The 24,152-nt window shown below is 40.5% G+C and overlaps 1 protein-coding gene across 6 annotated transcripts in view; it reads left to right on the top strand.

The window, feature by feature from the left end:
* ARHGAP15 (Rho GTPase activating protein 15) overlaps positions 1–10,875 on the top strand; it is a 348,344-nt gene extending 337,469 nt beyond the window's left edge. For all 6 annotated transcript variants that reach the window (XM_040603145.1, XM_040603147.1, XM_040603149.1 and 3 more), the window contains one exon: positions 9,596–10,875. In XM_040603145.1, the coding sequence (XP_040459079.1) occupies positions 9,596–9,779 (184 nt within the window). In that variant the 3' untranslated portion in view covers positions 9,780–10,875. The remainder of the gene's footprint in view (positions 1–9,595) is intronic.
* Positions 10,876–24,152: the final 13,277 nt, after the last annotated feature.

Below are 24,152 nucleotides of genomic sequence, written 5' to 3'. Positions count from 1 at the left end.
GGGATAAAACTGTGCTAGTGGAGTACATCTAGGATGTGCAATAATAATTACCCTGCTGTAACTGCTGAAGCTCCCATTGTTTATCATCCTGCGGGCCATGCTGGAACTCGACGACTTAAGCATAGTGGGGTATAGTTTGTAAGAAGTGATTTGAAAAAGACGTAACATCGCTGAGCATCGCTGCCAGCACTGACATCCTTCCACCTGAGCCGCTCTTCTGAAAGACGGGTAGAGATTACTGGAAGAAAGACCATAGTAGGGGCTGGCAGATGCATGAAGTTTACTGGGGGGGAGGAGGATTATATCATAATACTGAGTCTTGTGATCTTTTTATTTTTCTTACCAGTAAATCTGAACCGGAGAGTGCAATTTATGTGCGTGTGTGAACAAGGCTCCATAGGCTCTCCTGTGTGCTTTCCATATACCCTTTGCTCTGGGTGTGCTGTAAAAGGGTGGCTTCTTTCACTGAGTTAAAAACCAGCTGGGTTACCAGCAGAACTGGTGGTTCTGCTTTTTTGCCATGTACTTTTTTGTTTGTCCATCACTAAGCATGTCAAAGCCCTGGTGTCTCCATCAGAAAACAATGCTGTTAATGACATTAATCCACCTTTATTAAGAGCCTTTAGCTTTATGGAGGAGTACCAAATATTATTAAGACAAAGACAAGAGGATAATAAGGAAATGTGTTTTTTCCTCGCTGACCTACTTTCTAACCTCACTTTAAAATCTTCCATTGATTCTAATTATGCTTAATCTAAAGCTAAGCTCACAAATCTAGCAAACTTAAGGGCTGCTTTTAAGTGAATTTTCTCGCCTGTCAGAGTTCCTCAAGCTTTATACGCTACAGTTAGAAGTTTATTTCCAGCCCAGATACCAAGTTGAGACAGCTCTTTGCCTGTAGGAAGCAGCCAGCACCGCTACTATATGACGCGTGAGTTCAAACACTACCTTGCTCGAATCCAGCCTGTGTACAGCATTCTTCACAGAACAATTGCAGTCCTTTTCTCATCAGTGATAGCCAGAGGCAGTAATAAGGGTGAAGGATATCTATCATGAAAAGTCCAGTGTCAATGTGTTCCCCCAATTTATTTACTGACCTTCAATGCAACAGCCATACTCCTGACCCTCATGAGATGAAGCCTAAGGGGAAATGGCACTGAGCACCAATTCCATATCCTGTTGTTCTGTGGTCTAAATTAAGTGCTAATTAATTACCACTGGCATTTTTGGCATTGCCTGTCAAATTGGATTTAGGATATCCTTTCGCTGTTTAAACAAATAGCCCTACATCTAAAGCTAAAATCCCAAGTGTTAGCGATTTCTTTACTTTAAAATTTTTATTTAAAAATTCAGCAAGTATGCCCATGGATTTTGCAGGTAGAATTCAAATAAAAGAAACAGGAATTGATATTGTCAATTTTGATTAATAGTCCCTCATTAATAAACATCCTGTTATTCAGTTTCCACCTGCAGTTGCTGATGTTGCCTGGAATCAATTAACTCATATAATTTGATTTATTTTACAAAGACATTTTTGGATGTGCTGTGCTGACGATAAAGGTTTTATATTTACAATTCTTGATTTAAGGGAGATTGTTACTAACTGCTTTTTATTTTTAATGTTAGAAGGAAATGTAGCTTCAGGCATTCTTGAACAAAAATATTTAAGCAATTTTAAAAGTTAAAGCTTTATTCATGTAAAACTATCTGTTGCCTTCTGAGCCACACAAGCCACAAAAGCATACAGATCCAGGACCTCTGACAGGTTGGTCTTTACAATAAGCTAGCTGTTCTGCAGAAAAAAATCAGAAAGAGAATTTTTAAAAAAAATAACATATCAGTCACAGCAAAAGTTACACCACCAGCCAAAAATACAGTTAAGGCCTCTATGTGTTATATCTCTGTCTGAACATATATTATTCTATGTAGTCTCACACTGTCTTTATCACTCTGCTATCCAAACACCTCTAAGTAGTACATTAGCATCTGCCTAACATCTGTCATGGGTGGGTTTGCTCTCTCCCATCCACTCCCCAAGGAGCAGCTCATGCTTGCAGCGGTGGTGTGGCTTTTGAAGAGGGGCTCGCTGTTGTTTAAGATATATACGCTGCTACAGTGCTTTTAGAGAAGGCAAAACTGAATGCCTTGTGCGCAGGGCTGCGGCCAGAGGAGTCTGAGGTGCTCCTTAAGGAACTTTGTGGCCTTCAGCTGACTCCGACCAAATGGCTGTCCCTGAACGGGCAGACTTCAGGCACAACAACAACTCGCACTGTGATAACTTAGACTAGGCAGACCTCCTCCTCCCTCTGGTCCTACGAGCATTGGTCAGAATCAGTCTACACTCACACACACAAAAACTAAAACCCAAGCCTAACTGGGAGGACAGAGTGCTGGTTGTCAGTAAAGGGAAGAAGAACTTAGCATGTCACCCAGTTGGGTCAGTTTTCCAAAAGGGAGACCTGGAACTTTTGCAGGTATAAGCAAGATTTTGTGGAAAGATTTTGAATCCTATTCTTTGACACAACGGGGTTTGGGGGAGTGGGAACTGAGCCTCTGCCCATACCTGGCTCTTCAGTAAAGCCACCACAACGTGGAGATGAGCTCCTGCCCTTGCTGTCCACGCCGTGCCAGGACACTGGTGTGGACCCTCTGCTCTTGGAGCTTCTCCAACACAGGAGACGGCCAGAAAAAAGAAACTGTCCCAAGGCTGAGATGCAGGTACCACGTTACCCTGCTGTCTTCATATAGCCACAGCTGAGGGCAGAGGCAGGAGCACCGCTCCATTGTGCAGAAGAACAAGCAGGACTTCTCCAAAGCACATTCCTGAGCGAAGTCCCTGCAGAGGGCCTGAGTTCCTTTAGGTATTTAAATGTGCTTTATATCTTGGCCTCAGTCACCTGGAAAGTGAAGACTTTCTCTACGAGGCAGGCACTGTGCAAGGAGAGCACAAAGGCAAAAACGCGTGCACCCTTCAGCAGGGACATCATACAGGTAGCAAAGTTCACCCAGTGGTGAGATTTTATTTTGAACTGTTCTCTTACCAAACCAGGCTAAGCCAAATTAAATGCCTTTCTTCAGTTTTTCAGAGTCTATTCAGCCAACTGCAAACCGATGTTTGGAGTTAGTTTAGTTATTATTTTCATTTAGGGCTAGACTCCAAGGCAGTTCGTCCAAGGAAGGGCTCGTGCTGTCAGATACGTGGGGGATCCCCTGAGGAAGCCCATTCTCCACTGGGTCCCTGTCAGCTCTCCAGGTACTATATATAGCCATCCAACGGTCAGATTTAAAGGCTAGCCTGCACAAGAAGACAGCATCAAGTGCTCGTTCTTGTGTCCCAGAACGACTGAAGAGAAGGGATTTTTCCCAAAGAGCTGTAATATGAACCCACAGCTGCAGAGCACAGGAAGCCCATGGAGTTTCTGTAGGCCAGGAGCCATGGAGGCTATTTTCAGCAAAAGCAAGCTCTTAAGTATGTCTGAACTATTTCTGACCCCTCTCGTAACATATCATACACCATGACCTGCTTTCTCTATTACCAGTCCCGGATAGCTATTGTTTTGAATTCAACCTATGGAGCAAACGAGAATTTTAAATACCTTCATGTCTGACACTGGCAAAACAAAGTAGCTTAAAACTGTATTAGTCCACTGAGACCCCTGAATCGTGTATGTTTGTCACAGAAGAAACTGCCTGGCACATTTGGAAAAGGACAGGTGTTGTAGTGTTTTGGAGCTCCTCTATAAGCATAAACCTCAGGTCGTAGCTACATACACACTGAACTCCCTCCTCCCGACCTGGTATACAGATTGCATAAACAACAAGCTGAGGATTCAACTGATAATGTTTGCATTTGCTTAGCTTCATCAGCTGGTGAATACCACTGTAATGCAACAGAGCAAATCATCCATAAAGCCAGTACATAAATAATAATGAGGTTTAGTTTGCATTCGTAAAATATCAAGAATCCCAAATTATTACTAAATCTTAAATTTATCTACGTTGCAGTGCAATGAAATGAACAGTTTACTTATGGTGTTGGGGGCTCCCTTACCACCTATTATTTCAGTAAGTCTCACAAGATGGGGTTAAGTAGCGTACAGGCCCTGCATCCTTCGTGATGGGTGTGTTTTGCGTTCTGTCCCAAGCTGGCATATCCAGCAGGATATGGATGTCACTGCAAGGCTTGACCTGTTCCAGAAGGACACCTATTGCTGTTTGTGTTTTAAGAGGACTCTCAAAACTGTAGTTCAGTTGCCTTTTTAGTACCAAAACCTGCTGAAGTTCTTCCTGAAGAACTGCGATAAGCTGAACTGAACAAAGTTTACAACAGAAAATGACGTTGCAGTAATATGCTGTACCACGGGGAAGTATGTAACAGGCCTTAAATGGAAAGGAAATACATTGAGAAGAAACCCGATAGTTTATCTGTGCATCATTTTGTACTTGTGCTTCCTTCCTAACGTCGAAAAACCCGTCTCGAAAGCACTGCCAAAATGTGCTTATACACACACAGACATTATCACTTCGAAGGACGGTACATTTTATTATCAGGTTATTTTCCAGTACATTTGGCACAGTTAAGGTAAGTATATTAACTTTACTCCCAAATAAAGAAAACAAAGTTGTACTGAATGTCTCAGCCATTGTCAATGAGTTAAGAACTGACAGGAGGTCCAAGTAATCAACCCTGTCTACTGCACCGAGCTTTCCCCTGGGACACCTCTTCTGATCATACAATGTATCTGACTGGTATGGATGTAGAATTGCTTTCAATAAAGATTTTATTTCAAGGTTGGATGATTCCTTCCCAAATGTCTTCTCACTAAAGCAAAGTATGTAATACCTGTTATTTTTTAACTCCTGTGAACCAGCATTTGGGAAAGAGAGGAGCATAAAATGTTAGGCTAGAAACTGTTCATCGTAAGAGTCAAATTTTAGCCTTTTCAAATTAATTAGGAACACTGCAATAGCCAAAGTCAGAAAACTGCTGCACAAAACCTGGCCCATAACAAGGCAGGGAAAAGGTCTGTTAAGAGTGTTGTGAGTTGAAGGCAGCTGAGTCATTCCTAGGGTCGAGTCCTTAAGCTAAAACATTACGTTTGCATATGCCTGAGTATATACAGGAAACAGATATTAACTAATTTGAGGATAATTATTGGTAAAGTGAATCAATGGGATGCCCAGACACTGACCCATTAAGGCAGTTCACAGGAACTTATACCAAATCAGCCCCGTTGTCCACGGGGATGAGCAGCTCCTGCCATGACAGTGGTCGCTAGCACAGTTCAGCAAAGGTACAAAACTCTCCAAATGGGCTGTCATGGAGTAATCCGCTTAGAGTGGAGTCGGTTCCTAATTCTGTAAGTTTAGTTGTTATACCAAGAGAACAGATGTCACAACTGCTTCATTTTTTTCTGCTTTCTGGGGAGCTTTCTTTGTTCCCATGCATCTTTAATCTTTCTTAGCCTCTGTTTAGACCTTGGTTTCTGTCTCTCATGGCAGTGATTTCCCTAGTTAAATCAAATATTGGGCATAAAGCTGGGGGACAGGATTCTGATAAGACCAAAACCTACTTTTATCCTTTGGTTCTCAACCGAATTCAGAGGATGGCATTTCTGACACCCTACGTTCTGGTCTACAATATTTTACCAGGTGACCTGTTGTTACTCTTGTTACCCCATCATTCGGTAACGTGTTGCCTTTTAGTCATAGCCTGCGTTACCGGTTCTTGAAGAGCAGCAGGACTGTCTTGCTGAAAAGTTACCCTTGGTTGTAACTTAAAAACCTAAAAGAGTACTATGGCTAAAACTAAGGGTAGAAATGCACCTAACACTGATCAAACTTAAATCCTCAAAGACTGGAAAAGGCTAAGAAAGCAAGAGTGAGCAGCTCTCGGTGCAGCTGGCGGAGCACAGCTCTTCCCTCCAACACTCCCCTGCTTACAGTAAAACAGTGCCCTTTCCAAAGGGGTTCTCCTCCCTAAGCACACTGACTTCTCTCTCATTTTTTTTCCTGTGTTGTAGGAACATTAAAATGTTGAGGAATCAGCATCACTGTTGAAACACTTTCTCCTCCTCAACTCCTAAAGAGTAAAAATTGATTGGGGACCATTTCCCAACACCTAGTGTGTTTGAAGTAATAATCCAGTGTGCTTTCCAAATGTCAAAATTAATAATGATTTTATTTAGAGAGTTTGAAAAGTGTAGGTTTAATGGAACCAGAGAGCCAAACTCACCATACAATGACCCTCTTGGCTGTAGAGTTCCCCTGCTCTCAGGCACATGTTTTCCAGCTCATAGTTGCCTTGGCAACAGCCAAAACATAAATCCCAAGTATTTTTGCTTATATATCTGCCATTGACACTAGAGCCCTCCTATCAGACACTTCTGCTTTTTTAATACATCATTAATTTCATTACTATTAATAACAAGAACTGTATTTTCTACATATCTCCTGACGTGTGATCTTAAAGGACGGAAGCCACACTTGAAGCTCACTTATTTGGGAGGGGCAGGATCTTGCACACCATAATGCCCAACAATTTCTTGATATGGTTCCAACATCTGTGGCACCGGATTATAGATTGTTTCTAAAATAATCTTAAATTGATGGATCATTGCTCCTCTCATTTGGGCTTGACAAAAAATAGCTGTGGCATTTCCTTTTACTTTTTATGTTGTAAATGGTGTATCACTCTTCCTGCTCTTTTTCTTGCCAAAAAAAGAATTCTTTCCCATTTCTTAGGGATTTTCTCTTTTAACAACTCAACTTCATTTAGCAGCTACAGTAATAGCTTTAAGTGTGCATATTTGGTTTTGGTTTGCTTTGACTTTTTGTTTTGTGGACAGATGAAAAAAAAATTAGTTATTTCATTGGTAAATATTTGTAATTTTAAAAGGCATAAAGGCCTAAACTTATAATTATTTTATTCAGGCTGGATTCAATTCCTTCCTTCTTTCCCTCCAGTAACTATATTTTACCACAGATTATTTAGCTACTGAGACTTCCCATGTTTCCAAGCTGGCTTGGTTTATAATCTTTTGTTGTTATGGTCATTAAAACAAGTACCAGTGTACAAACAGACAGAAAATTTCAAGAATTTTCAAGATGTTTCCTCAATACAAAAATTATTATTCTTGCCTTAGGCTTAGGGGCTCCAAATATATGTGAATGTTCCTAGTGTCATGCTCCATATGGATGAACCACAACAGATAGCTGGTTCCTCTCCATTTCCAATGCACACCATGCATGTCCTCCCTTGCTTTGTGCCATACCTTAATGTCCTGAGAGGTGAGCAACTGCAGGCCATGTGCTGGCAATGTCTGGACTCAAACAGAACTTTGCCTGCAGGATGGCATCTCCAGGCAAAACAAGGAGAATTATTCTGCTCTAGAAAGATGGCAAACTAGGATAGAGAAGTTGTTCACCCATCCTCCCTTTTCTGTGTCCACATCAGAAACATAGAATCTCAACGTCTTGCTCCAGATTTTACAGATAAAGCCAGTCCCTTCCTCTGCCTTCAGTAAACTGAGCTTTTCCACCACAATTCTTCACTCTGACTCTGCTCATCCATGGTCCACTGCCTCCTCCCTGCAAGGTGTTCCCCCTCCAGCTTCCTCAGTGCTATCCATTATCAACAGCACTTCATTGCAAAGCCGTGGATGATGCTAAATTGATGATCTCTATAGTTCAAGATACAACTGCTGAATATTTTTGTTTTCCACCTGGTGAACTAGCACATCTACCCATGCTGATGTCACCTGCAAATATTTTGTAAGGTTTCCAACTTATAACACATAACAAGCTCAACAGAAATCAAGTCTTTCTCACAGGGAGGCCCCAAGCTTGATATATGTGCTTCTGCATAAGTGGCATTAAGCAAAACCACCTTGTCACCCCTTTAACAAGCATTTTTAATTGTGGTAAAGAAGCGCAACATCCATCAGAAGCACACACAGTCATTTGGCAACAAAACTACTAACTTTTGAGTCTTTCTGAACTCCTAAGAGAAGAGACGATATGTTAATATTACCACAGAGGGAGGATTATTTTTTTTTTAATGTATAATAAAGATGTTATATTTTAAGAAACTAATAGTTAAGCCAATCTTATTAGTGCCATATGGAGAGTGTTTTGTGCAATGGACACCACAATTACAAGCATGAGGCAGAACTAAGTAATGCTTCCTATTTATATATGGGAAAAAAACACAAATGTTGATGTTCAAGGAATGTGGTAAATGACAAGACTGGCAGAAGTCCACAAGACGATGCTCTTTGCTGTGTGACCCACCCACTAACATGAAAGAAACTTTTTTTTTTTTAGTCACTGAAGCCATTACATCTCATGAAGTTTCCTTCACTTACATGTAGCTTGCTGTAAATTCAGCAACAGCTATGGGAAAACAGACAGCTATGATGATTTTTAAATTGCTGTCTGGATTTTAAAAAGGTAAATGAGTGACAATGAGGGGGGGTGGGGTGGGGTGGGGAAGGCAAAACTTCAACAGTCCACTCAGAATATTTAAGTTAAAACTAACAGGTTAAGGAAGCATCCATAAATTCAAACATTTACATATTAAAGTTACATTTAGTTCACATTCCTTGGTAGAGCTGTGCAATTTATTTATAAAATATGTATCTTCATTTACTTGTCTTTCTGACCTGGGATATATTATATGTTCTGGAGGGTTGAGGGAAATGGATTTCTACTTAGTTCATACTCACTGCTGCAGAGATTTATGCAAAACTGCCTACCTAAACTCCATCCATTAAACCTGTATTGTTCTAAGACTAGACTTCTCCATCCTTAATGTCATTTCCACAAGAACATTAAGTCTTAATACAGACATAAGATCAACTTCTAATAATAATAGCCCTCCTCTCGTAATTTTGTGGGTAATAAAGATATCAAAGGTTATAATCCTTACCATTATTTTCTAAGTCATCTCATTAAGGTATGTGGTCTCAGTGTCTTCCAAGAAACTTTGTGTCAGGATAAGGCATGCAAAAGTCTTTAGTTATATAAATTTCACAATCCGTTTCAGACCATACTAACTTTATTGGATTTAAATTAGCAGAAGGAATGTGTTTCATATGAGCTCTATGTTAAGGGGCTTTTTTTGTTTTTCCGACTCTTTCAGTGGTGGAGACCACGTTAAGAGAAGTAGGGAAGCTTTGTCTGGAGCCACTAAAACTGTTGACACTGAAAATGCTCAGTTCCCTTAGTATAATGACAATTCCTCTTTTCGGTGTCTAAATGTATGCACTCACAAATTATTACCTTATAGCACAAACACTAACTAACGCTCACTCACCAGAAAGCAGCAAATTATGCTGAGATAATAGGACTGCAAATGAGGCTCTAGACCTCCACCCTACACACGTCTTGCTCTCTGAGGCTGACTCTCCTTTTCTTGGTTGCCGTGTTGGCAGAAGTTCTCTCTTCCCTCCCCCTTTTCTTTCTTTTTGATAACTTAACCAAACCAACACCCCTATTAGGAGAATCAGTAAAAAAGTGCCTCTATGTACTTCAAATACAACAGCGACTCCTTTGACATCCCTCTTTTTAACCAATTCTTTCCTTTCGTCAACAGGATAGCAGCCAAGGAATCCGTGAATCTTATGTCAACACAAAGCTTAGGAATTGTGTTTGGACCAACACTCCTTAGACCCGAAAAGGAGACAGGGAACATGGCAGTCCACATGCTGTACCAAAATCAGATAGTTGAACTTATGTTGAGTGAGTACAGCAAGATCTTCGGCTCTGAGGAAGACTGACAGACAGGGCCTGTTATTGAAAATGTTCACATCTGTCTTGATGTCTAATATTTTTACATTTCTGTAAACATATTTCTGAAATATTTCTTTTTCTTTGAAGTGACAGATGCCTCATTTTGTGAAAACTTAATGATGATTTTGTGTTTAATTTTCAAACATTGGAATAAAAAATATTGTCAACATTTGCCTATATGTATTCTGCATTAACCCTTTGAGAGTTTCATTATGCTAGCACTCCAAGTGTCACTTTTTTTGCAAGCTGAGCATACAGCATATGGCTAAAGACCATAGAAAATGCTGTTTACCAACATATGCAATGGCACAGAAAGACAAATAATAACTGAGATTTGTGGAAAGTGAATTAAAATATGTATATTAAAAGCAATGAATTAAAACAGTGATACCAGATCATTTGTGGCTAATCTGAGTAAAATGTACCTTTCTTTTTGATGTATATTGAAAGTTAAAGACATAATGGATAAACAATTCGCCTACCCCAAGAGTTCAAAAAAGATTATGTTTAACACCTTTAAACAAATAAAAATAAAAAATAAAATATTTAAAACATAGAATTCACTATTTGCATAACAGTGCCTAACAAAATTAAAAACTAAATTGGAACTTTGGCATTTTTACTTAAATGCAGTACATGAAATGAAGACATTGCATGACTACTCATTTTAATGTAACATCCATTTTGATTCTTCATCACACTGTACATCTGCCCGCTTTCCCCAGCTATCTCATGTTCTGTAGCATTTGTATTGTGCTCCTGAGGATGCTTTATTGGTGAACTACATTAAATTCATCTAGAAAGAACTTTAAAAAAAAGCCTTTTCATATGCCCTTAGGATTACTTGGCTAGACTTGAATCAATTTATGCATTTGATGGTTAGTTTCAGTTGTCATGGATAAACAAAAGGGTAACTGTCTAGAATATATCAAATATTGTTTCATTTTGAAATGTATGTTTCCAGCTATACACATCTCCTACCCTGTTTTGTAAAAGTATTCTGCTGATAAAATGTAGACTTATGTTTGACAGCTTTTTAATCAAGTTCAAAGAGAATAAATAAAACTAATCCAGTGTGGTAAAGAGTCTGTCTGGTTATCGATTTGTTCATAAAATGAAAAATAAACCATGTAAATAAGATGTGTGAAACACAGATCTAGAAGCAAATATTTAAAGCAATTAAAGACCCCAAAACATAGGATTAATGCATAGGTCTGCTGTGCATGAGAGATATGTCTTCAGTATCACCTCAGCAGATCACGGATTACTTCAGTTCTTACTTTGCATTGTTTTGCAAAATACCACACTATGGGGGAAAGGTTGCTTCTCAGAGCGGTCATTTACAGGAACAGATGTATGAGGTCTGATCGTTAGTTAAGAGCAGGCTCTTTCATCAGGTACTAACACAGGCAGAAAGCACCACCAAGAAAACATAAAAATTGCCCCCAAGATGTTTTCTGACTTCACACAGGTCTGAAAAATCAAGCAAAACAGAGGGGTGGTGACCAGTAATTAAAAATAAAAACACATACCCCCAAAAACATCTCCCCCGTATCACAGACATTCCACATGATCATTTCTGAACAAAACTATAATGTTCTGGAGAGCCCAAATTCACTTTACTTTCAAGAAAATATTTTTCATGTTAATGTCAAGCCATGAGTACTTAAACAGTAATGCTTTTCAGCATCGTAGTCTTTAGACTCTTTTAATAGCAACAAACCAGGCGCTGTTTATAGCCTGTGGAAATGACTGGAAGAAAGATAGTCAGAAGTTCACTCTATTCCTTAATAAAGACCATTCACATTATGGCCCCACGGGTGCTCACAATCATGCTATTGAAGTAATTTCTGCTATTACTGGAAATGAAAAGTTCACTTGTTACTTGGATCCTGTTGCACTCAGAAGAAAAGATTCTTAATTAATTAATTAATCTTCCTTAAAGCTTTCTTTTGAGCATGGAGGCTCCTCTCTTCTTTGTTTTTATAAGCAAGACAAGGCTTATGAAATGAACGCATATCTTTCTAAGATCAACTGGTTTGGGGGGGGGGGGCGAGAGGAGGGTGGGAAATCAGACAAACTTTTGGACACATAAGCCTTTCTTTGGTTTTGAAGGGTTCCTTACATGAATGCTGTACAAATGTGCTGACTTCTCTACTAAATGCTTTGTTAAAGATAGAAGCCTGATATGTGGGTAGCCAACTCTGGGAGGACACAAGTGCCTCTCATCAGAGGCGCATATACATCTGGGGCATATAGCAGATGTCTATCCTTTTTTGTCCCAGCAACAGAAAGGAATAGCCATGCCTTGCTACCAAGCTGCTCCCTTCCCCAAGGGACCAGTTTTCTCCCTGTCTCCTTTAATATCTACATTAATTCACTGGGAAAATTTACTGACTCAACCATTAGTCAAAGAGCCAGCCCTGCAGCTCCTGCCATCAGCCCCTCAGGGCAGAAAGCAGCCAGACAAAAGATGCTAAGAGTAAATAGGGGGGGAAAAAAAAAAAAAAAAAAAAAAAAAAAAAAAAAAAAAAAGAAAATATTTTCAAGCCTTAACTGCAGCAGGGTTTCTTTTTTCCTCCTACTCAGGTAGGAGGAAACTCTTCGTTAACCAAGGTCACAGCCCAGGGCTCTGACAGACTTTCTTTTGTTGCTGGACACATACATTTCTAAAACCCAAAAGTGTCTAAGTTTGGCCTCCATCCGGCACGAGCAATTCACTGAGCCTATATCAGCACCATGCCAGTCCTCCAGTTATTACTTAAAAGAATATTAACTATGACCTTTCCAAATTTTTAACAAGTCAGACTTACAGGAGACCATCTTTTTAGGCTCTGACTTCAGCTTGAGAAAGATCACAGGTACAGGCAAGGATCTATCACTACTAATGGTAAATGTTTGGCAAAATGAAGGCTGAGAATGCAGCAGAGACAAACACATTCAAGAATCTGTGTGTTTATCTGCATCTTCTTTACTATACAGGGTATCTTCTACTCAAACTCTTGTGAAAAGACAGCTGCGCTAGTAACTGGGGTCACTATAGTGAAAGGAGACATCAGAAAGAGACCTGTAAAGGAACTGAAAAAGGCATTTCCAGCTAGAAGGATTTCTCATTAAAATAAAAATTAAAAAATCAATTTATTGAATCTCAAACTTTTGCATGAAAAATTGTCAGTTTTTAACTCAAGAAATCCAACTGCAAAATAGAACTTTTGAGCGAACAATGAGAAAGACAGACTGACTCACTGAGCTACAGTTAAAAGAGGACATGTACACTGCCCTGAATAACTTTTCATCCCTCTTTTTATTTACATATATATATGTATGTATATTACAAGCAATGCACATTTTAATACTTCTTTAATACTCTGCTAGGACAGCTACAGTGCAGGTAACATTCAGCCTGTTTTTGTAAGCACCCCATGTTGCAACAGAGCCAAAGACTACCATTCAGCCCAAGGCACTCCAGAAGTTCAGCTAACCGATTACTACATATTATATATACCATGGGTAGATCTTGAAAGAAAGCTGAAAAGTAAGTTGGACCCACAATCACAACTGTAATCAGGCAGTATACAGATTTTACGTGGCTAATGCTCAGAAAAAGCTGTAAGAAAAGCCTTGGGGAACGCACATATCATGGCACGGCAGGTTCCCCTGCGCAGCATTCCTGCTTCAGAAAGGAAACACGGAGCATAAGGAAGCTGAGCATAATCATAGATGCAGGTCTCAACCACAAGTTCTGATGTAGGATGCATAAATGGGGCCAGGGGCAACATTCATTTTGCAGAACATAAGAACCTTCCTTAGCACTCACATTGGATTAAAAGAAAAGGAATGCTTCTCTGAGGATCAAAGGCAATACGTAAGAAAAATCTCCAGCAAGTGGCCTGTTGAGGTCGGGCCATACCCAAACTCAAGATCAAGTGCTACAGCCGTTGGTCAGTAGGCTTCACCAAGGGAATGCTTGCAGGATACTACTAAAGCAGCAATCTTATTCTTGTGCCAATCCACCATGTGTTATCACAGCAAACGAGTAGACTCTACTATTACTTACATACTGCATGCTACTCTTGTACTCCACAGTTGCATTCTGCCAAACATACCTGAAATACTATGAGAATTAATGCACATTTTTCCTCACAGATCCTTGTTACAAAGGTTGCGCAGCGGATACAAAACATGAGCCCTTACTTCATTTTTTCACACAAAACCTATATTGAGGTTAAAAAGACCTGTGCCTAGAACTCAAGGCATGAGAATTAGGGATGCAATATCACTGCACATCAGTCATGTGGGAAACTGAGGCACAGAGCCAACGATGGCATTTTAGTGTTCATTTAATTCAGCCCCATTCCTTTTTTTTTTTTAAATAGAAATTTTATATTCTACATTCTTGCTTACTCTGAATCCACTGGTATAATGCAACATTTGGGTTGTTGCATCACTTAGCCCAGCTCATCCCTGCAGCCCAGGGTCAGGATAGCCTCAGAAGAAACAGGAACAGGTAGAAAATTGCCTTCCAAACCCTAAACCGTGGTGAAGTTTCCTGGCTTGCTGAAGTTTGCTCTTGAACCCTCAGAAACACTTCAGCCATGCAGAGAACCCACAGTTACATGGCAAAGCAGCCTGTCCATGCACCTCCAAAATGCTTTGCACACGCTGTAAAACCTGGGGCGATATCTTACACTTTCAGTAGAAGCTGACAGTTTTGTTTAATAAGTTTAAGAGGGACCATAAAACACTGCAAGTTCAGAATGCATACCAATTAATTACCCACAAAACACCACCATTTTAGAGCCATTGTAGAGCACATTTCAGTTAATAAAAGGCGAACTCATAAATTTCACATGATTCTCCTCTGCCTGTGTCAAAATACAATTCCTATGCTCAGCTCCTATCCATAAGTTTCTTGGCTGCATAGCTCGGAGACAAAAGGAGCGACTGTCTCCCCAGTGGTGATTTCCACGTTTTTCAAGAGACATTTTTCACGTCTCAAAGCTCAGGTGGTTTCAAAACAGCAGCTCAGAAGCTTTTGGAATGTTTTCTGGTTGTGATTTTGGGTAGGTGGAGGTGTGCCTGCTGCTCTGGAAAGTGAGTGAACATACAGAAAGCGGTTCAACCAGCCCAGTGCTCAGCCCTCAGCCTACCCACTGCAGTCAAAAAGGTGCAAGAAGTCCAGTCATTACCTCTGGCTTTCCCACAGGGGATGCTTCTTTGCAGCCCCAGGCAGCAAATGGCTTTAAATAAATGGCTGAACACCCTGTATACATTTCTATCTTTATGTAGTTTCTGTCACTTATTATCCATTTTTAATCCAGCTAGGCTCTTTGTCTTAATAGTATCTGATGAATTTCCCAGGTTAATTATGCACCATGTAAAGAAAATATTTTACTTGTATTGCTTTTAAATTCATTAGCTTTTAGTATTATTGTATAGCACTCAACTTGCTCTTGATTTATGGGAAAGGCTAAATAGGATCATCTGACTGACCTCTTCTGGCAATTCACTCTCCTATATACCACTAACATATCACCTCTCATTTTTCTCTTAATCAGTTTAACCTTCCCTCGTACAGAAGGTCTGCCACACCTCTTGTAACTTGCTCTCTCTTTCACTGGGTGCTGCGCGCATCTGTTCTGCCCTTTTGAACAAAACCCTAAGTATTCAAGGTGAAAGGATCCTTAATGTTTTCATTAATAATCTTTCAGCTCTTAAAAGAATAAAGTTGCTTGTTTGTATCTGAGTGCTCCTCTGCACTGAAGAACTGAATTGTCCTTAGTGTTCCCCATGGACCAGATTCACAAGGGAATTTGGGGAATTAAATGTGATTTCTGGTCCCTACAGAGAACATACCAGTGCCGCTGGTTTCTCCCTTTGGGGTCATCTCACCTTGCAGCTCTCCCAAGTTTGCAGCAACAGCTTCAGCCACACACCCCTGGCAGTCAGCAGGAGAGAAGGCAGGGTGGGAAGAGGCTGCCCAGCAGCAGATCTGCTCCTGTGCTGCAACCCAAAGCACTGGGAGCAGGAGCAACTGAGGGAGGCTTCAGACTTCCCATAGGATTGATAGTAGTACATTTGTGTGTATAATAACAGCAGCAGCAACACTCATGCCTTATGGTCTGCATCCACCTCCAGCACACTCAATATACATGCACTGGCCAAGGCTCTGTAGGGCCAACGGTTAGTGGCAATTTCCTGGCTGTTCGGGTGGTAAAAGCCTGTCTTCTGACCCCAAAACCCAATCCAAATCAAACCCCCTTTGCCACTTGGTGATAGAAAGTTCTACATTTTGACAGATTTTCTGTTGCGTCAGTGTGCATTCAGCCTGGGAACAAAGTCAGTCCTCAAGGAATGAGATTGAAGGTATCTGGTACCTGCCTGAACCACTTTCACCTTATTTTCTCTGAGCTCCTTGCAGTCTTTGTGATATTGGATTACTCACAGGACACCAGCGTGAAGAATTCTTTTTGCCTTTTGATGTTGCAAAAATCAAAATTAAGTCTATGTCAGCTCAGGGACTTGGACCTGAAATCTACTACAAGACGGGCTAGGATCCCCCACACAGAATCAGCTCCCTCACGCCAGCTGCAGATGAGATGGCAGCTTCATAGACTGATGATGAAGCACAGAGGTGATACTGCACAGACACTTGTATCTTACTTTGAGATACACATCTAGCTGTGACCCAAACACAATTTCACAGGTTTTGCACGGACCCAGGCCATGCAGTGCTGCAGGAACGTGGAGCTGATGATCACCCTTCTCCATACGACATTCGAGGTCAGAGAAAACAACACAATAATGCTGGTTATTTCAGGTATCCTGAGTGTTGTTGGTTGGAAAGCAAAGTGAATTTCCTTTTGTGCTTATGATGTCCTTCACCTCAAACATAAGAGCTGAACGATAAGGCTACCTTAAACAAAAATGTCCTCAGATGGAAAATACAAGCACCTTCTTGAGAACTCTAGTACTATTCTTTTTCACGTCATGTCCCTTTGAAGTGTAGATAGCCAAAAACACTGGCAATGCTTTCCCTCTGATGCTGCAGTTTTTGAGAGTATTATGCATATTGCAGATGCGGTTTTCTTGCACTAGATTGAAAAAAGAAATAATCTTATTAAAAATGTAAAAGGATTTCAGGGTTCTGTGCATACTCAGAGAAAAGAGAGATGTCAACAATAAACATGCCGTCTGAACAATACGGAAGGACCTCTGTCCCATGGGCATAATAGATGTTTTGTTAATAACTGGCTTTTATACATTTTTTCAAAGGGGGGGGGGGGGGGAGGAATTAGTTTTAAAATAAAAATATTTTCTTTACTGGGCAATTCAATGTCCTCTCTGAAACACAAGAAGATGAATTGAGACCCAGTGCATTTCCTGGGTTCACATTCTTCACTGATGGGTGCTCTTCCACAGTCAGGACATCCCTAGTCCAGGGACAATGACTTGCTGGTGCTCGAGAGTTTGTCATAGAGCACGTTAGCTCCAGCTAATAGATTAAAAAGTCGGGCCTTTTAAGTGTCTTAGGCAGACTCAACACAAGCATTGATGGAAAAGATGTGGGATTTCCAAGTTACTCATTCTCTGTGACTGCTGGATGGGGTGTAAGAAAGAATGAGCAGGAGGACAGAGGCTACTTTTTCCACTGTCTGGAAGAAAGCAAGCAGCTACTGCCACAACAGACTAATTTTTTTTTTTTCTTTCTAATTTAAGTCAGCCTTGCTCTGCCAAGAAGAAGCGTCAGCAATGGATAAAGGAGAGAGGTGTGACTCTGCTCCTCTAGATACCCTCCACCTGAGCCTGTGTCCAGACCCTCACGTTTGGCCCATATCAAGTGACAGTTCCAGGGAAGGGTAGGCCTCCAGAGGCTGTTTACACTTATTTTTCACTGTCTTTTGTCATGATACCATTTTTTCTTCACACACAGCCTGTATTTCAGATACTCTGAACCTCTTTGGAAATGCTGTTCCTGGAGTGTAGGTCCTCAGTAAATTAGTTTCTCAAATAACATCCCAAATGGCTTTAAGGAAGCTAGGCAAATGGGTGGGGGCGGTCAGAGACACAGGGTGTATTAAGGCAGAAAGAGCCTAAGGTAAATTTCTTCTTCTATTTTCTGCAGATATATATGACCCATGTTGTTATGGAACAAGCCGTGCATGTTGGGTTTTGGATAGCCTACCTGTACAAATAGGGTCTTTGCTACAGAAAATGAGTGCTGCTAGAAACCTGTGATCTTGTTATATGCAAAGAAAGATGAAGGCTCCACCTCAGAAGCAATGCCATTTTTCCCTAAGATCATCAGCAGACACTTGCTAGGAAAAAAAAAACATTTCTTTGAAACAGGTAGTGACGAGAGGTGAGCCTGGAGATCCGTGGCCTAAGGGTCTGTGGGCCAAGCCAAGACAGGGCTGTGCACTTTGCTCCTGCGCCCTGCGATGGCTGGCATTGCAAGAAAGGACCTAAAAAACCTTTCCAGGATGCAGGAATTCCTATTTTCTCTCAGCTTTAAATGCTTAATATCCCAAATCATTTCCACACAGCCAGACCTTAGATTTTACCTTGTGAAGGCCAAACCCTTTTTTAATCCTTTTCTTATCTGTACAGCTGGGGATTCATTCATAAAAGATTTTGAACATTTGACCCCAAACATGCCCCAGTACAGAAGGAATCTCTCACTCACATATCAGGTTGGGATGCCTTTTTCTGCCTTAATTCAAGTCTGCTTTGCAAGACCACCAGGGTCACAAGTTGTGCTTCTTGCCTTTCCTATGGCCACTCTCCCGTGGAAGCAACCAGGAGAACTTACTGGGTAGAAAGAAAAAAAGCGATCTAATTAAGAAGCAAGAGTGCATCTGTCTCAGGCCACTTGCCAAGCATAATGGGGGGTGGGGGGGAAGGAATCTTCAGCTGTTAGGCATTGCTACTTTGGGACTTGCTGACTGCAGTAGCATGGGTGACTGACACCTCACAGTCAGGTCTCGGGATGTTCTGTGCTCACCTAATGATGAGGAATTTGTGGGATTTGTCCCAAGTTCACCTGACTATAAATGTGCCAGAGTTCCTGAGGTTTAGATGGCTCTGAGCACATCTCTGATTTACTTAAACTCATAATGCCTAGTCGTCAAAACACAGGTACACATACAAAATAACAGATGTATCTGGCAATTACCTCCAGGAACCCATGGCCAGGTTGTGTCACAAAGAGCCCAGATGCGGCCTGTGTCATAAGTGGTGGGAGGAAAGGGAGCATGGGAGGACACAGCCAAAATGGGTAGACATGTTGGCAGGAAAAAGCTGGATCACTAGGGATATTTGGCAAATCACAGATTTTCTGGTGCCCTCCAAAGAGCCTGCACTTTTATGGAAAGAAGTCTCCTGAAAACGTTAGACTGGAGTTTGATGAAAAAGCTAGTCCTGCCCGTGGAGCTCATACTCCAGCCCTAGCACATCTCTTGTATGGACAACAACAGGGCATATGTTAGGATAGCTGGAATTGCATCTGTTTCTAAGTTTATTAATTTATTTAATTTATTAATTTCACAAGACCCTTCTGAGGTTATTAAACAAGGGAAGAGGAGGAAGAGTGGGAGGTAGCCAGCAGCCAGCCCTGTGTTGCTACTTTGGCCTCTGGCCAAGCTGTGCATTGAACAAACAAGAGCACCCTTGGCACCATTCTGCCGCCACAGATGAAGCAAGTGAGATGACCACCCATGTTCTAAATGAGGATAATGATTTTAGCTAAGGCATCATTTTGCCACCTCAGCCCACCTTCTAGAGTAAAAGCAGCCACAGTGGTACCGATTTCCCTTACCCAGTCAGGTCAGTAAGGACCTGAGATGGCTTTTATCATCATTCTGGTTACAGAGGCACAGAGAGAGGCAGAAGTAGAGGTTATTTCGGACACTAAAATCCTTTCAACCCTTTTTCTTTCCCCATCACTCCATCAACCAAGCCTACAAATGCTTGAAGGGCTGTTTCATACAAAACATCTGCGAGAGGTCCAAGCTCTCACAGGAACATCTCTGCTTAACATCCACCATGCTGATGACTGTACCTTAATTACAGTGCATACTGTACCGGTGACAGTAAATATTAGTGCTGTGTGCTACAGAGCAAATATCCCGTGATGAAAAATTCAAACAGTATTGAGCTTTTCATTAGTGCGGTAATGGCTTTCTCACACATTTAGCTCATTTTTAACTCAACCTGCTAGGGGAAGGAAATGACATACTTTTTGTTGAATAAGACAGCACTGAGATTATATGAAGGTGCGTTTTTATGGGTAAAGAAACGTATGCCACATGAATCTATTTTTATGCTTTGCAGTACGTGCTGATGAGTCATTTGAATGCCAAGTTTCATTAGTAAATTGGGAATGATATAGCTGGCCCTATGATGAAATAAAACACATGAATTTCATTTAAGAATGTAAAAATTTCAGTACTGCTGCAGAATATCTTAGAACACTAACTAGGATCATAGGACGTAAGGATTAAATCTTCGGGCCCTGTTTATAGAGGGAATTTTGTGTCCATAAAATGCACATTAGTAATACAATCTGCCTGATATTGTATTGTTCTATCATTTCTCTACGGATCATATTAGTCAGTGTCCTGTTAACATCCTTTTTATCATACTGTCAGAATATTATATTGAAATGAGATCTGGCACTTTTGGGGTCCTGTGCAAGATGAAAAAATGGGTCTCCAGCAGTCTTCCTCTTAGATATAATTGAAAAAGAGGCAGGCATGAGGGCATGCTGTGATTCACGCTGCCAGAGAGTGATCCGGAATCATTCAGATGATGAGTACATAGAGAATGCCGTGCACAGAAAGATGGCAATTTGCTGTACTAATGTTTTGAAAATGAAAATTTCTAGCTGTTTTGCAGAAGAGCTTAGTAGGAAAGGCAGAAGAAAAAAAAATAATAATAATAAAATCTTTTAGAGTTAAGCCAGATTATTTCTGTTGTTTTTGGAAATGCTGCACTGCATGAAATGGGTTTTCTTGAGAATTGTGTAAAACATGAACGAATGTTGCTTTATTGACCAAAATAAGTATAAAATACAGGAAATGGAAGGAAAACAGCAAATGAAAAAAAAATTCTCTCCCTTTCCTTGAGGATTATTTATAAGAAAGATCCGGGGGCACCTTCCATGCTCCTTAAACCGAATCTTGGATCCTCGATGTGTCCACTTAGCCGTAGGGATGGACAGCTACATACACTCAGTACCTAAAGCCCATAAGACAATATTTCTGTCATCAAGCACAATTTCCAATAGTCGAGCTATCTGACAAGCCCCAGCAGGAATGAAAACAATACTCTTATTCTTACCAAATAGATTATAACTAATGATATCAACATCCTATTCCTTTGGCGTTTCCACCAAGCTTCACTACCAACAAATAAATCAGAGAGCACTTCCAACCTTTGTTTAGTAGCTATGTTGTCAATATTGCTGCACAGCCAGTATTAAAAAGGTATTTTTTTTTCTTGTTATCCTTTGTTTTGACTAGCTTTGTTCTTGATATCACTATTTTGCACTAAATGAAGCAAATATAGTACTAAATGAAGGCCCTCCTTCAGGATTTTGTTGTGAAGGACTCTCAAGCTCATGCAGCTGACCTGGCCCCAAGAGAGCGACCCAGCCAACCGACCCGAGTGCTCTTTCAGAAACTGAACCAAACTCCCATAAAAATCAAACCCTGCCTTTGGTTCCCACTTCATCAGGGATGCAGTCAGAGCCCTGCAGAGGAAGGAGGGCTGCAGGGCTTGGTTCAGCCTTACAGCATCCAGGGGAACACTCCCTCGTCAAATACATGAGAAAATTTGTTTTAGTGAATATTATTTTCAGAGTTCACACAGTATGGTAACGACGCCTGTATCCGTGTGTTGGAGCAGACACGATCAAAATCATTGTTGTTCAGCAGGCTTTAAAGGTCTTTTAAAATCTGGTACAGCATCCACATTTTTGCCCTCCATTTTACAGTTTAAGTTCATCTCAGTCATCTGGCCAGCCCTCACGATTCTCCGCATTTGTGGGTGACATTTTTAAAACATCATTCCTTGTTCTCTTTAATGTATCTGTTTTTACCACTGCTATTTACATTTTTATATGTCTCTGTACACTGCAACAGCCAAAGTGTGATATTTCCAGCAGAAAGGAAGAGTCTCCTTTGCTTAAGAGGAACGGCAGGAACATATGTGCTTCGCAGGGCTATGAGTGACCCAGAAAAGGATGGTTCCTGGGAAAGCACTGCTAAGTGCCACGATGGGCGATCTACTACACGTGCAAATCCAGGTGAACGGGGAATCTTCAAGAAACTCCCATTGAGCTGAAATTGGGACCGTTTTTATAGCTTTCAGTTTTGAGGTCACAGTCACCCAGACTGGAAACTCAAAAATGACTTCAAAAAGGCAAATGCTAACTAGATTTCACACTAGATTTCATTTTACTTGGCATTACAGAAAGAATGCAGGTATTAAATAGACTGTTTCCTGTATACAATAAGGTTAATTAGTAGCAAGGGATGGAAATCAGTGTAGACATAACTCTTTTAGACAGGTATCAAAAATAATCCCCTGATCCCCACAGACCCCAGCTGCACTGAAAGAAGAACAATATAAAAGATTCTTTAAAAGAAATTTTTCAAACATTCTCCAGGTGTCCCAGCTATATTTAAATAGGCCTGTGGCCCCATGTGTACTCCAGCCCTTTCTCCTCTACAGTTCCCTTGCTCCAAGTTAAATGAGCAGAGTACTTGCACAGAATTTTGAGGTGCAACATAAAGGATTTCTGTACAAAGAGACGGGGCTTGCAAACCGAGACAGACAGGAGAACAAAAAGAAGAATATATTCTAGACTGAATGGGACTTCCCTAAGCTCCTTATCAATAAGGTTAATAAGGGTCCATGCAATTTACTGATCACTACGATGCAACAACTGGGCTAAAGCTATAAAGAAGCTACATAGATACCAGCTTTTAGTGCTTCTCATGGCCCACCACATTAAAGTCCTTTTACCCTTCCCCTGTCACCCCACTCAAGAGAATAAACTCCAGCCTGTGTGATTGGCCTCACTAAAATCTCTGGTCCGCTATTACTCTTCTACCTGCCCTAGTTAAGCAGATTAATAGTTATTTCCTAGAATTTGATCCTCCAGTCCCTTTGTAATTTAAGCAGCAATGCTCAGATATTTCTAAAAATGTATTTCTGAAAAATACGTTTCCTTTTTTCTCCGGTTTAATTTTGTTATCCTCAATCATATGCATGATAGAAAAAAAATTCCAAACTTCTATCTCCTTTATAAAATACATGTCATATCAAAAAGGTGACAAGAGGGGGAAAAGTAATTAGTGAGTTCACAGAGTTCAGTAGAAAAGTTAAAATAGAGTAACACATTACTTTTTATGTTAAGATTTCACAAGACAAATCTTGCCTGTGTTTTAATTGCATGTGACCCTGGCAGTCCCACTCTGAAATGAAGTGCCGTAAAATTAAAGATGACAGACGCTCAAAACAAGTCTTGTGATCTTGATTAAACTACAAAGACCACACTTTCTCTCTGCTGCAACTCAGATATGATGGGCTGTTTTATTTGGGGAATTGCTTCATTAATGCTTTCTTTGACTAGACATGTTTATTATAAAAAATACTGAATATGGTGATATCTTGCATAGCTAAATAAAGTCTAAAAGAGAAGTAAAAAAATTAGGAATCTTTAAATAACTTCAAGACCTAAATGCTTCTTTTAAAGATCATGGGCATCTGTAGAAGGAGGTACCAAGCATGTCTGCAGTGTGTAGTACCTATTTTGAAAAGTGTAAGGGTTTTTTCACAATTATGTCTGTAAGAACCAAATTGATTGTTCTGACGGTATTATCTGACAATTATTTCACGTTAAATTTCCACAGGCCAAAATAAAATGGGCAGGGAAGGAAAGGAGACGGAGAAAAAGGGGACGGACGGGGGGATGGACGGGGACGGCTGACACCAAACCACCTCTTCTTCCAACAAAATTCTTGCTAATTTTCAGAACTGCAATGATGATAACTAACTGCAACTGGATCTGTGCAGACTTCCAGATCTCTAAGCCTACATGAATTATGTATTTCCAAACTTGCACTGTTATCTAGACTTTGGGACTAAAGAACCTGCAGGACTATATGTACTTCTTTAAAATTAGATTTAAGTCATACTAATACATAAGCTACATCTTAACACTCCTCATTTTGCAAACCAAGTTATGAGCAACTCCTGGCTTTCTGTACCAATTTTCAGTTCCAAGAATCCAGACATACTATTTGTTAATTGAGATTCAGCTGAGCAATATTTCATCAATGCAAGCTGCTGGT

The sequence above is a fragment of the Falco naumanni genome, chromosome 8, assembly GCF_017639655.2.
Source record: "Falco naumanni isolate bFalNau1 chromosome 8, bFalNau1.pat, whole genome shotgun sequence".
Taxonomy (NCBI): Eukaryota; Metazoa; Chordata; class Aves; order Falconiformes; family Falconidae; genus Falco; species Falco naumanni.
This window is presented reverse-complemented; position numbering and strand designations above follow the sequence as displayed.